Consider the following 14,796-nt stretch of genomic DNA (forward strand, 5'->3'; position numbering starts at 1 on the left):
CATCGTCACGTGAGGTGTACGAGTAATTTTTGGCCAAACCACTGAAATCGGAACGACTGATTTTTCGGACGTTGTGAAAAATAAAAAAATAAAAAATGAATGTTCAGAAAAATAGAAAGGAAACTTCCAACGAAAATAATTTATAAAGCATAACATGAGTCGGTTCAATATGGCCTGCAATTTATCGAATTTATATCAAATGTATAAAATATGCATATATACAGATAGGAGACCAAAAGAAAGTTTTAAACTGCGCCCATATAATTTTTCAAATTGTGATTCGTTCGTTCTCGTACGTCACACATTATATGTACAAACCGCCGGTTTCGATTTCGAATTTTTTTGTTGCTTCAATTTTTTCACATGACATTCTTCCCAGACTCAAAAAAACACCAAAGACAACAAACCTCCGAATTCAGCTGCGGGCAACGAATCTTCGTCGATTATTACAACAACTTCGAAAATCCAATGGACTCGGCCCTCCTTTCTAACAAGATACCGTTCGGAATAAAAGTGTAATTTTCAAATTGAAATCACAGACCTTTTACGATCTGTTATAATGTTAGTTAATTCATCGCACGCGCGGTGGTCTCCTACGATCGACCGGTATTTTTATCATGCCTCCTATTGCCCTATCGTTCTTTTACCGTCTCTTTGTAATTTCTCTTCCCCTCGTTCAATTTTCTCGTAGTTTGAGTATAGTCGTACCATATCGGGCTCACTTTCACGCGTGATCTTCTCGAATCGAGTACATCACGCACGATTATATACCGCACGAACGTGATCGGGTTACACGTGTAGTCCACGCGGGGTGAGCTACCTTTTGTCCACTTTTGTTTCCATTTTTTTTTTTTTTTGTTGTCATTTTTCATTTTTGTACCCATTTTTTTTCTCATCTCTTTACCCTTCGGGAAGACAGAAATGGGTACGAGGCACGGACGATCTTCTCTGTTGTATTATAATACAGCTTCCAGCGTTTCTCACGAATTGGTTACTGTACGGGACATCGCAGCTGATGGGACTGGACGGGATTCACGTAAACATTCCGTTGTCATAGTTTTAGAGGAGGACGTGAGTTGACGTGAGTCACTATGACGAGGCCGAACTTGGATTCTCTCTTATTTTTTTTTTTTTCAAAAAATCTGCACAAGTGGCAACGTTTTGAATTTACAGTTAACCGTGACGAGGATATCCAATTTTTTAACGCAAGACGTTGGCGTCGGCGAAACGTACATACGACGTGTTGCATCGTCAGAAATAATTGCGGCGTAGGCGAAGACACCCGACGATTAAAGTAGATGCGTTCGGAAGATTTCTGTAGGATTTCGAGCAACATCTTTTTGATTTTATTTAGAAAACTCAATGAGATTCTCAGGACTTTGACTTCCAACAAGCTTTGAGCACTGTTTCAAAATTTCCGTCGTAAACGCGGAGAAGAGTGTTTTAATTAATTAAAACTTAAGTCCCGCTAATTCCTAGATCATCTTATATGGGCTAGATATCTCTCCGTTAAACTTCGGCGTGAGAATATTATACAGCTGCATCACCACCGCCGCAACTTGCATATCTAATAAGCCAATCGTAACGTTATAATTTATCTAATAACTCTACAGATTACATGCGTACACGCGTACACCTATATTAGACCATACGAGCGATAATTCATTTCCTTTCATTTCCTCTTCTTCTATATTAATTTTCTCCTCTTTCTCCAATTAGACTTATTCGCAGGTATACCCGATCTCAACCGGTCGTTTTACTCTCTCGGCTTCGTACTTATACGATATCCTTGTACCTGTTACATTTTTATAACACCCCTGTAATATCATATAAATATTTTACTGCAACGTAATATACATATCGGTAACTAATATCTCTGAGCGAACTCGATCTACTTGTACTGTACACTCGCATACAAACACCTCTTCAAATTTATTATAACGATATACCAGCGCGACTGGTTGAGTTGGGTTGGTCGAAGTTAGGTAAAGTTTTCAGATTTCTATTGGATCAGATTCAGTGGTCGCGACCCCTCGTAACACGTGACATTTGTTCTTGCACCATTTCGTCTTATCTCGCGCATGAGTTGAGTTTCAATTTTGGTAATCTGCCTTCCAAACTTGTACGTCCTCGATTCCTGATTTTTGAATATTTTAATTTGTGCATCGCGACGTCTTGACATTTGCATTCTTACTTCATAAATTCTGATATGGATACCTTCGCCGCTGACTCTGCACATCTTGACTTCATTATTAATCTTTGATCTACTGTCCACGTAACAGAAATATAAAATTTGGGAGAAAAATTAACAAAGTTAATACCCGTCAAAAGGTGATTTTCAATAGGTATGTATCTAACACTTTGCGAGGGTTTAGAATGATCATAAATCACTTTATAATCCAAGCTAAAAATTAATTATCCTTGATCTCCACCGATTGGTGGTATAAAGTCTGTTGCAATTGAGGAACTTGGAGAAGACATTGGTTCGTAATACGGCTACAAAAATGTCAAGCACTTCATTTTTGGGAACCTCGTTAGTCCCAGGTACTAATTAGATACCATGGCGATCACTACGTTATGATTCCATATCGTCTCGTTTTGATTTTTCATTTTCTTCTAATATAATTTTTTCTAACGATTCTAGCATGAGAAAATCGAAAAATACTTGTTGGATTATTTGCACGTGCAAATTAAGAAGGAAAAATGGCAAAAGATGAATCAAGATCCTGTTCAAGAATTAAAAAAATAAAAATCTCCTAAAGTCGATGCAGAGGAAGACCTCTTGCGTTCACCTTAATTGAGTTGAATGAATGGAAGCAAGACTACGTAGGAGAAAGAAAATGTGAATAAAATCAAGAATTAGAGAGAAATAAAACGACTAGAACTAAGAATTACTATAGCAGTAGAAAACCGTCCGTTCGTAACTGTAAAGTTTGCCCTCATCAGCTAATAGCTTCAGCTGTCTGCAATTCGTCCCGCTATTGCAGTTTTACTGCTTAATTATTTTATATAGTAATTTTATTGGCATGCCGTGCACACGGCTATTCATATAACATGTATATTATATACGTACACGTCGTGTGGCTGATTAAAATATTCTATAATTAATTCGAGCGTAACTGAAGAAGAGATTTTAAATTATATCAAAATCTTACATCCATATATTCATGATCCTTATTCACAGCATGGAATCGGCAATCAAATTCAAATGCGGGTCAACGGAATGCCCGATCCGTTACGCGCAGCGGGCGTACTTTACCTACGCCGCTGGTGTCCGAATTCTCGATAATTAAAAAAAAAACAAGCATTCGCCCCATTAAAGTAGAAATTAATCGACGACTCCCTCTCGAAATTCATTGAGACAATTTTTGTTGCTTTTTTTCTTTCCTTTTTTCTTTCAGGCGCTGACTCGTGTTAATTTCCTCTTATACGTATGCTTGACAGTCGAAGCAAGGATAACGTTTCAAATAAATATTGCCTGAAACTGTTCTACGTGTACAATTTTTTTTTTCTTTTTCATTCAAAAAAATTCTATTCAACGTCGATAGGCTCCGGACATGAAAATTTGATCAACTACGGAATGAGCAGACATATTCAAAATCGTCCCAAGTTTAACGGCGTGAATTACTTACGTATTGTGTGTAGTCGGGAAAGTATAATAATCGTGATAATATCCTGTAAACACGATTGAAGCACGAGCCCCGTCATGAGTAGAGTTACTCGCCGTGAAATTGATGTACGTCCTAACTTCAACCTTCGGACTATATGCACTACACAGCCTGGTAGTTCACGACTATTTTTTTTTGTTTTTTTCTTTCTTTCGCAGTCATGGCACTAAAGTGCGGTATTTTGTGTTCGAGTGCGCCTATACGTATGTGCATAATATCCTTGCACGCGATGACGATGTTTTTATTCGATTCTCTTTTTACGCATCTTCTAAAATGCCCTTGAAACTTAAATGCACGGCGAATCGTACGAACGGCCGTTTCAGTTGTTCCCATGACGTACGGAACCACGACCGTCTTCCGGCTGCAAAGGAAATCGCAGATTAGCGACAAGTAATTTTACACCCTCTGGGGTTTCCAGACTCAGGGTGATTCTGCCAAGTATTTATGCGGTCGTTGAATAGAAACTTTTGAAAAAAATTTTTGTCAATTGGCAACGAAGAGCACAGCCAGCGGTATCCAAGGGGGGCGACGCCGTAACTCATGAGAGTTCTTTCAGGGTAACGTTTCCGGTTTCTTTGAGTGAATGTATATTAAAACTTAGAAATGCCATTAGCTTAGTGAATTGTGATATTGAGATTAGAAAGTGGGAGAAATATGATCGAATAACGTGTAATTATAACATAAATCTGAGTTCCCTTGTATATTATAGTTATACGAGCGTTTACAATGAACGGTGTGTCTAACGTGCATTGCGAATAATTATACTTTTACGACGTCTAATGGAATTGAAAGTTTTGTTTCAATCAATTAGTATAACACGTATCGTTGTTCACTTACCGTAGAGAAAAAATATTGGATACAGATCTCCGCGAATGTGGTCACCCGGGGATTTATGAGACCGTAAATCCGATTGTGCCTCACGATGACTTGGAAATTTTTGTATTCTTAATTGAAAATAATAGAACACCTTGAAGCTGAATAGATCACGGTAAAGATCGCATGCGTTTAAATAAAAGTGTTTCGATTTCTCGATCATCGTCAACTACACTTACCGGTTTCCTATAGAAAACGATTCAACGAATTTCAACTAGTCCTCCTACGTCAGCGATGAGAACCCGGGCATACTCTCGAATTCATACGCTGTAGTAAAATAATTAAGAGTTATCGGGCCCAACCTGCTCACCCACTTTTTTTTAGGCGAGCCGTAATTTATCTGCCAGGCTAATAACGTGTGCAGGTAAATACGAGGGACGTTTATTAATAATAACCTATCGGCAGCGAGGGTCTCGCCGATCTTATACCCATCTTCTGCTGCAGGGTACCATAAAAAATTACAGTGAAAGTCGACCCGAGGATACCAAACCTATAATGGAAGATCGATCGAGAAATTCGGCGATCATCGGCAAAATGTCGGAAAGAATAATCGGCTGCAATTTCATTCGTTTTTCGAAAGAAGATCCTCAGATTTTTCGTTTAATATTTTCGAGCCTTGGAACCTTGGACTCGATTTTTTAAAAGGTGATTTGAAAAATGCCGCTGGATATGTGCGTTTTTTATTTTAACAGAATTTTGTAAATCTCACAGCCGTGGCCCAGATTTGCACTCCCTCACTCGCATATTTTGAAGCTAAGGCGGTTACAAAAATTTTCGAAAGAATTTCGATGGAACAAAAAAAAATATATAGGATCTCACAGCGATCGACAAAAAAAAACTGAAAGCCACCAAATTATTTTGCGAAGGATCAGGAGCCTTCCGGTGTTGCGATGCGAAAACTTGATTAGAATTAGTTGTGAGGATCGCAAATCGGCCTGCCCCGTAACAGCTTCATAGACAATTGGATGTGCATCATAAGTTGGAAATACCACAAAAGCCAATGAAACGCTAGTTTAGATTTGGTTTCGCAAACATATTCCGTGAGCGTATAATATCATCCGTGGGATTCCGAAAGTCATCCGCACGATCATGGTTGCGCGCAACGAGACCAGGGCATTTTGTCCCGTTTATAAAAATCATTACAGACGTCTTATGGCAATCAGCTATGCGTAGTGCGTAGTGCAATTTCGAAAATACGCGGGAAACTATACCGCAGAAATTTCCGTACGCAACAAGCAAATCTCACGCACTCTAGAGAGACAACGATTTTCTTGGGGCACAAAAATTCAAAGCGGATCGTTCCGTCGATTCAAAGAAACAGAAAAATTAATCTTAATTAAGCAATTATCTTTTCCGCTCAATCAATCCGACGGGTCAATTCGATAATCGTTCATTTGGCGCACGATGAATTCGAGGAGATTTTATGGCGTCCGGTGCGAAACGGAGTAGGTACGCGTCAAAAGTAGCGTAATAATAATCGTGGATTGAATATTATTGGAGTTAAGAATTTCAGCACCGCATACAAATCTGATGGTGCGTTCTTCATATTCAGGTAGTGTAACGATCCTCATTTGTCGCGATGTTTATCATGTAAATAAATGCACACGCAGCGCATTCGTTGTACGTTTACTTGAACTTTCAATGATTTAGCGTCGTCGAACTGGACGTTTTCCTCCTCTTGAGTTACGCCAATTGAACCCGACGTGTTTTATAGTTCGAACAATTCCAAGTAATACGGTTTAACAATTGTCATGAAAACAGGCCACCTGTGAAAAATCTTCTTTTAAGAGTTATGCTATACATAACATAGCGAATCTTTATAATTAAAATAATCCACCGCGTACCGTATACACCAGTTCCTATGGAATAATATACCAGAATGAGTGCATCATGCCCCGGTTGCTCGACGCCCTCGGCCCACATATTTAATAGTCAGAACGTGACGTCAACCCGTATACCCAACTGCGCCAACAAACAATGCGACGATAATCTGCTAAAAAATTAACACGTCCTTATTCTTTTTCATGTGCATACGCTATTTTTTCGTCCGCGATGCACCCCGGGAACCGATATCGAGGCGGTCGAACGAATCGACGAACTCCAGCACCTCGTTGCAGTTATTCTCACCTTTTTTAAAAAAAGGAATCCTATTTTTTCTGTTCCAGAACCAGCGAGTTAATCGCCTTGATCGCACTGTCGAGTACATTGTTCCTGTTTTTACACACCAGGGATCTTCATTCTCGTTTGCACGAGATGGAGGTTCGTCTGCAGCCTGGAGAAGACGAGGGATTGTCGGCCAATCAGTTGTCTTCCGGTAAGCGCCAGTCGACTCGTTCCCCCGAAAAATCACGACAAACTCCAGGGCGTTCGAAAATCGCTTATTTTCGTCGCGATTATCGCGAAAACTAGCGAAGCTCGCGTATCCCGGTGCAAAATTGAATAATTATATCCGAGTAGTGAAGTTTTTCTTCTGATCCGTACAGCTAGGTACGCCGGCATAGCGTGATAGAATCTCGCGTGCGGATCAGCAAATGAGTCAGAACAAGTGAATTTAATGGGAAATGTTGTAGGAAATGCAAAAGCGAAATTAAACCGGGAATTGTGAAGCGTGATGGACACGAAACGAAGATAGCGGTTCTTAGTTAGAAGTTCAGGTTGAAGTGCTCCTGTACCCTTTGTGTAAGAGAAAAAAGAAAAAAAACAGAGGTAAAAATGAAGAAAAAAAAACCCGGCAAAGGTCAGAGGCCAGACAACGTGAATTGGAGGGCAACGGATGCGGAATATTATTATTAGAAAAGAGGGAGATAACTCTGTGCGGAGTTGGTTCAACGGCTCGGTTATCTAACCGAAGTATAATGTATATATGAGCAAGAGAGCTGTACGGGGAAAACAGAAAACAGAAACAAGGCGCAACTAACGGTCGTTGGAATCTTCATTTGCATGCAATCACGATCAGGTTGGCTAATTAGTTGCAGCCAAGAGCGTAGTAGTGCCTCAATTTATCAGTATTACCTGGTTGTAATTGATTCCCTTTATGTACTACCTTTATAAATATACGTATACATATAGATATATATGTGTACATTCTTTACGTACGGTGTGTTTCGCTATACCACTTGCACAATGAGATCGATTCAACGGTTATCTAGCGATTACCGGTTAATCCGCTCACCTAAACTGCACCGGTACAAAGAATCGTCGTATGAATTAGAACCGGATTTCGCGATCAAAATACCATTGGAATAGCATAATCCGACTTTGAGTATTCAACTTCTTCGTTCATCCACCGTTCTCCGACTCTAATCGTTTGTCAATCATCATTTGTCATTAGTGATTTCTTCCTTTTCGTAATCCACTGTTCGTTACAGTCATCGTTCATCGTCCATCGCTTCCCGAAGAAGCGATCATCTTTATCCGGACGACTGACCCGGCACAATTGCGAACAAGGGGGGCGTCGATATTTTCGCGGTTGATCCACTGCGCCAAAAACTGACTCGTTGTTATTGCGAATGAGAGAAAAAATTTTACGCACATTTCTTGGGTAACAATATCAAGTTCACGGCTCCGTTCCACTTGCAACGGCAAGACCGTCAGCTGTAGGTCACTGGGCCTTATACCATACCGCTAATTGCAAAAGTTGTTCCGCCTCGGGGTTATTGTATGTGCCGAAGTTTCGCCCAATCTTTTTTTTCCCCGTCGGATTATTCGTGTTTTTTTTTTATTCTCACAAACGGGCGCCCGCTCTCACGTTTCGAACAACGCTCCGCTTAGGAGATTCGAATTGCGATGAAGAGAAAAAATTTCGTCGAGTCTCTTCGTGTCTGGATATATCATCGCAATGGTTCGACGAGAACGCGGGATGAACGGTGCGAAAATTTCTCGCCGACCAAAAATTGCGCTCGCTGCACAACCCGCGTCGAGGAAAGTTGACGCGGAATGAAGAAGTTGAGAAGTTGGGCGAAATAAGAGTACTGAGAGAATTAAAGTCTCGCATTTTATTAACTTTTAACACGAGCGTCATGTACACGACTACTATAGCGGGCGATAGTTAGCGCCGTAGCCTCCGGGCAACTCGAACTTGTAGATGTTTATTTTAATGATTCTATCTCAGAGAGGACTAACGTATTGCCTATATCTATGTGTAGTATAATGGCCTTAAAAGTATTTACGAGACGGTTATCTATGCTTCACGGTCAAGATCACGATTGAATTATACGCGCGTGAATCGTGATCTCGACTCGGAAGCGAATCCCAAAGGCGCGTCCAGACGTATCTCAACGTACCTATCTCCTCCTTCCCTCCCGTGTTTATTTTTTTTTTCTTTCTTTCTCTCACCGCCCGCGCACCACCTCGGTACGAAATGCCGACGATATTCCATTCAAAAGTTTTCTTACCGCTATCCGAGCGCGTACGGTCCCTAGGGAACCCAACACCGTGACTAATTCGTTGTATTTTATACCGAGATCCGGAGTTTAGGTGTTACGCACTCGATTCATAACGCGATAGAACGCGATCCAAGGTCAAGCGGACGCCGAATGACCTCGACGATCGCGAGGGTTCGAGATTCACACCGAGGGCTGAGAACCGGAAGGGGATGACAACGAAGATCTGTGGGCGAAAATTCAGAATATTCCAGGCGTTAGAAACGAAAAATCTTTGTTCGGGTGCTCTAGCGCGTCTCGTAGGTACAACAATTTCTCGACTCGACCCAGAACTTGTACCGTTTGTAATCTCGAGAGAGTTCAGGCGTCGCTTCTCTTCCTCTTCTCTTGCACCTTCTCTTTCTTCTTTTTCGTCTTCTTCTTCTTCTTCTTCTTCTTCTTCTTCTTCTTCTTCTTCTTCTTCTTCCTTATTGTTATACCGATCGTTACTCGCCTGGGTATCTCTAATTGTGAGAAACTACGGCATAATACGTATACGTGCGTACGTTAGGATAATCTTCAGCCAGTCGCCGCACTAGCTCGGTAATCAAGAAACACTAGTTTTTTATTCATTTGCTATTATTTCATTCTTCTTTTTTTCAAACATAATAATTTACCGCTTCCCCGTGGTTTTCAAGAGTTGCGCGATTCCAACGATTTTCACGCTTTTTTATTCAAAGAAGGATTTTCACATTTCAGACATTCCACGACCGCTTGGACAAGATGGCCTGAAAGATTTTCACTCCCAATGTCTCACGCATTTTCAATATTTATCGTTTGTTTGATCTTTTTTCTTTGCACCATGTGAATGCCTAATCGATTTTTCGAAGGCCGTACAAATTGCCCAAGTCCTGAAAATATTTCAAAGGCAACGATTCCATTGAACGCGATACTGGATTGTCTTTTGCAACGAAAAAACACAAAGGCCCTGAACAAAAAAGACGAGTGATCGGCTGCAGGATGTCGTAACCAAAATGACGTGTTTCGATTATGAATCTATTGTTACGTGGATCAGAAATTACAAAAAACCTTGTTCGTTTTTCAGTAATAATATTCGAGGAACTGTTAACATGATATCCAACGAGGCCGAAGCTACTTTACGAGGAAATTACCATCCTGCTTCGCAGTATCGTTGAGGTTTAAGTTTTTCAGGAGGCTCTCCTCGTAATTGCGGCTCTGTTAACGAACGAATCGGCTTTTCGAACGATGAAAAATAGAATAGATACCATCGAGCGGCGATCGTTAGGCGCGTGGGCGTAAGATCCGTAACGTGCTCCGTTATACGTTGTGTATTATTTGAGATGGTAAATCGTTATTTCAAGGGGCTTCTTTTGCTGTTGAAATTTTTCAATCTCATCAAAAATATCTGCATTCTACAACCTCGACGACGTTCGACTTTCAGTCTTCGATGACCGCGGAACGTGACATTCCCAACCCCGTCGGACGGCCGACTGGTATAGGTGGTACTCCGAAGTAATTTAGTACTTTGCGTTTTTCCACAGGCCATTTGTAACGCGCTTTTGCTCTCGTTACTCAACATCGAATGTCTCGTAACGTTCGTTTCTTTGTGCTCAAGAAGATATTATTACGGTACGATGAAAGCCTCATGAAAGTAGATGCTCTAAAAACGAGGACACGGTGGTGCAGATAAAATACTATATCCGTAATCTCATTTCTTCCTTCGTTAGCTCAGGATCAACTTTTCTCCCCCCCCCCCAGCTGATCTCTGAATAATTTTTCACGATTCTGTACTCTGGGTTATTATTACAAGAGCGTATATAATATACAAGACATTTGCATGTAACTGTTTTTGGTATTCAAACATACAATTGTCACTTTATTCTATAAAATCCACGTAATTGGGGTTCACGATCGAGTCAGTGCACCCGATGGAATGCCTCGTGACTAAGACGGAATTGTGCAGCAAATGCAATCTGGTGCATCGCTATAAAAGGTATGCGGCTGACGTTGTTTAAGGTGCTCAGCTTCGTTGCGGGGGGAAAAAAAAAAAAAAAACACGAAAACGATTCAAAGCCCAACTATCTTCCATTCAATATTCTAAATCAATGGAAGAATGGGAAACTCGTCGAACCCTGCAACCTACAGATGGTCCAAGGGGACTAATCGAACTTCCGGTAGAACATTTTTCGCGCACGCCGATCGATGGACTTTGTGAACAATTGAAGGAAATTTCGGTTAATGTCCGTCATAGAATTTATGGATATTTACTTAATTTTTCGAACATCGTAGAATATAAAATCAGCTTTTACAGATCGATTCATTTGACCCCACAGTCGCGGTATCGGACATGGCGTTGCCGGCACTACGCGTTAAATTATCGTAGTTACGGTATAAATTTGGACTAGAATTCTACGCGTACTCGATGCTTCTATCAGAAAGTCCACGACGGCCTGTCATTTATTCAAATATAACAATGAAACGAATTGTCATTTCGAATTAAAAAGAAACTACGAGCGACCCATTTCCTACCGAATTGGATGGGAAGAGATATTCACAATGGTATACAGATTGATATTTATCACTATTTGTAGTCATAACGAATGAATTCGATCCGATTCCATGCGAAGAATTGACGATTGTATACACATTACACACAGACTATCGATGACCGGATCATTGATCCGTACTTTGCTTTTTGTTCAATTTATATACATACTTCGTCGGTGCGAATGGCGTGGAAACTTTTCCCCGCTGTATGACGTCGATAAAGTGAGTGGGCACGGATTGAAGTATCGTCACGTTGCACTACGGAATTCGAAATCAGAGAAGACTTGTAACTGTTGGAGTTTTGGTGTGTTTTTTTTTTTTTTTCTATTTTCAACCGGTTGAAAAAAATCCTTCACTTTTCAAATATGGACCGGTCCGTCTTTGATAACTGTAATTGTCAGGGCTCTGATTCTATTCGTTCGGGTTTTCAGGAATCAACAATAAAAATTTGAAACTATTTTAAAGCTTTTTTTCCGACCTGTCAACTCGTACCGATATTATGAGGGGAATCCCAATCACCACGGAAGTGAAGTTCAAGTTGAGCGAAGCTATACTTAAGCTCGATCGATGATGATATTATCCAAGACCTATACTTATGATACTGAAAATTGTTGCCTCATCGTGTGTATATAATTATTAATAACGTTCCGTGTATTAGGTACATTTTGCGAGGAGGACTGACAATAAGCGTGACGTTGGCAGCTTTTAATAATCAATTCGAATATCGCGCTCGTACGATTCAATAATGATTGACCGCGATTCGGTAAAATTGAGAGCAATTTTCACGCTTACTTTTGAATACTCGAGGATCAAACGAAATGACGTCGTTATCGCGCATCGGCGCATTTCGTCCGAAGAATAGAAGCTTCGATTTTTTTTAAATTCAAACGAACGAACTTCGCCGATCTTCGTGATACCTGCGAGTGACAGAATTGAACTCTACGAGTGTACTTTTATAAAATGTGAAACATAAAGTCTAACGAACATTAAAAAGAAGAGAGCAGCTCGACTCTCATTTCGAGTCCATACTGCTATGCAGTCTGGAGATCGAGACTTGTGGCTACTTTCTCAAGTTCTGGGTCACCGACTCACGGTCAACGGCTAATAGCAACGATATCGGTGAAGGTATATAATGCACCTCGAGAAACTTCAAACTAAAAGTCCAATTCTTATCGATCAATTACTCAACCCGCGATATCCTTGATATTTTCGATCGACCAAAATGTCACTCGTACCAATGAGACATCTCACCGATCTCAACGACTCGGTGTCACAACGTATGCGAAAAATTGTTCAAAAATAAGTCGCGGACAATTCGTACTCCTGGTAGGAAAAAAAAAGTCAGTATCAATTTACGATCGAGATACGCACCGTAAAAAAATCTCCAATATCGGTATTAACGATAAATTATTAATACTGAATTACAAATGAAAGTAAATGTAACGTGCATATTTTACACATCCTGTCGGTTCGGCTAACGCTCGGCTGTAATAAATAGTAATGGCTGTGAGACTCGTGAGGTCGTAACGTTGCTGCGATGCCTGTGTAAATTTAAAAATGTTGAATCTAATAAGAAGCTATCAAACTGGGCATACGGTAGACTCAAATATAAACATAAGCTATAGATAGATTCAACTTTCAGTTAATGTATAACTTCACATAATAAACGTGTAAATAAAACCAGCTGAGAGCCTTTCACTCTCGTTACTTCAATTACTCTATTCGTATTACAGTGCAGCGGATGCGTGCCGATTGGCGCCTATTCGACGATTTATTGTCAGTCCCCGCGTAACAATCCGCAGACTTAAGATCTGGAATATTAAAAATATTGCAATTTGGACATACGGAGCTCTCGTCAGAAGAGAATTACTATCTGTACCCGTTGCGACGAAAGATGGAACAGAAAAGGATGATCATATTTTGTTGAAATAGTTCTTGTCGGATGCTGCGACGTTGATAGATTTTTCGGCATTATGGTATTCTGCGAGAAGAATATAATAGTGATATAGTAAGGCGGTGATCATCATAAAGTAATAACAACGATGATGTTACTTATAGTCGATTGAATGGGTGTAGAGTCCATTATAATTGGCGCAGCTGTTATTATAGTATATCTTCTAGTATCATTAGGAGAATTGGTCGGAATATCCACTTCCGGGATTGTTAATTAATACCGCGAGGATCGGTGAATAGATCGCGTTTGATCGTGATCTGCAGCTATAGAAAGAATAGCGTACGACTTTGGTATAACGCTCTTATCCCCAATTCTGACTTCAACTTCAACTTCAACTTCGAATTCAACTTTTACTTCAACTTCATCTTCAACATCAACATCAACTTCAACTTCATGCTTCAACATGTTAAATATCGTTTGATCGCGTGCCGATTGGCCCCTATGAATCATCAGTTTCAAATCTTCAACTGTCACGTATGATAATGAATCGGCCATCGTCTGACAACGAGAGACGTTAGAATTGAGAAATTGGTAAAGATCTTGAATTCCTCCGACAATGCAGTCATAGTAGAAAATTTTTTTTCACAATAACAGCGATTCGATCATGATCTTGTTGTACCGATTTTTCTTCTGCTGTGTTTTTTTTTCTATTTTCATCCGAGATCATCAAGAACTAAAGCTGGTTAGCGTGACCAGGTGTCCAATAGAACTGGTGTTCGGGTCTTCGAAGATATCGACTCGAAAAATGTTCGATGTCGAATGAAACTAGAAGCCCAAGGATTTCTCTCGATATTAGATCACAAGTAACGCGACTATTTCTGGATGAACAAGAAGAAAAAATAGAGTTGTTAAATCTAAACTATTTAATTTAAGTATCCCCGTTTGATTACGATTAATGGTCTATAATTCTCATAATCTAGTATACCTATATCTAGTCTAATTTAAAATGAAATGGCGAGGATTTCAACTTCCTTGAGATAACTTCCTCGTTTCTCACGTTATGAACATGAAATTGCAATCCGAAAACGGTTTACTACAAGTTTCCAACTCTCGTAAAATAAAATATACGTTTGAAAAAATAAAATAATCTAAAAAACGACACGAGATAAGTGTGAGAAAAATTGGAAGCAATTATGTGCATAAGTTGTCAGGTTATTACGCCATGAAACATGAATAAAGTTAACGAAATCCGAAAGTTTGAATCGGCGATTATCAGTCTGCCATAAATTATTTACGTAACATTATATCGTATAGAATTCGACACAAAGATTCCGGAAATAAAATTGCCAGAATATTCAAATTAAGATTGTCACAACGACTCGGTGATCCACCGTGATAATCGAATGGGAGAAATTTTATTGGTAGACACGAT

The 14,796-nt window shown here is 39.9% G+C and overlaps 1 protein-coding gene across 2 annotated transcripts in view; it reads left to right on the forward strand.

The window, feature by feature from the left end:
• Positions 1-14,796, forward strand: part of LOC105687839 (heparan sulfate 2-O-sulfotransferase pipe) — a 28,265-nt gene that overhangs the window by 5,272 nt on the left and 8,197 nt on the right. The window contains exons 1-2 of one of the 2 annotated variants that reach the window (XM_020853399.2): positions 3,987-4,225; positions 6,707-6,855. In XM_020853399.2, coding sequence (XP_020709058.1) covers positions 4,209-4,225; positions 6,707-6,855 — 166 coding nt within the window. In that variant the 5' untranslated portion in view covers positions 3,987-4,208. Of the gene's footprint in view, positions 1-3,986; positions 4,226-6,706; positions 6,856-14,796 lie in introns of those variants that run through there. The other variant, XM_012403749.3, reaches the window with a different exon arrangement.

Source organism: Athalia rosae, chromosome 2 (assembly GCF_917208135.1).
Source record: "Athalia rosae chromosome 2, iyAthRosa1.1, whole genome shotgun sequence".
NCBI lineage: Eukaryota > Metazoa > Arthropoda > Insecta > Hymenoptera > Athaliidae > Athalia > Athalia rosae.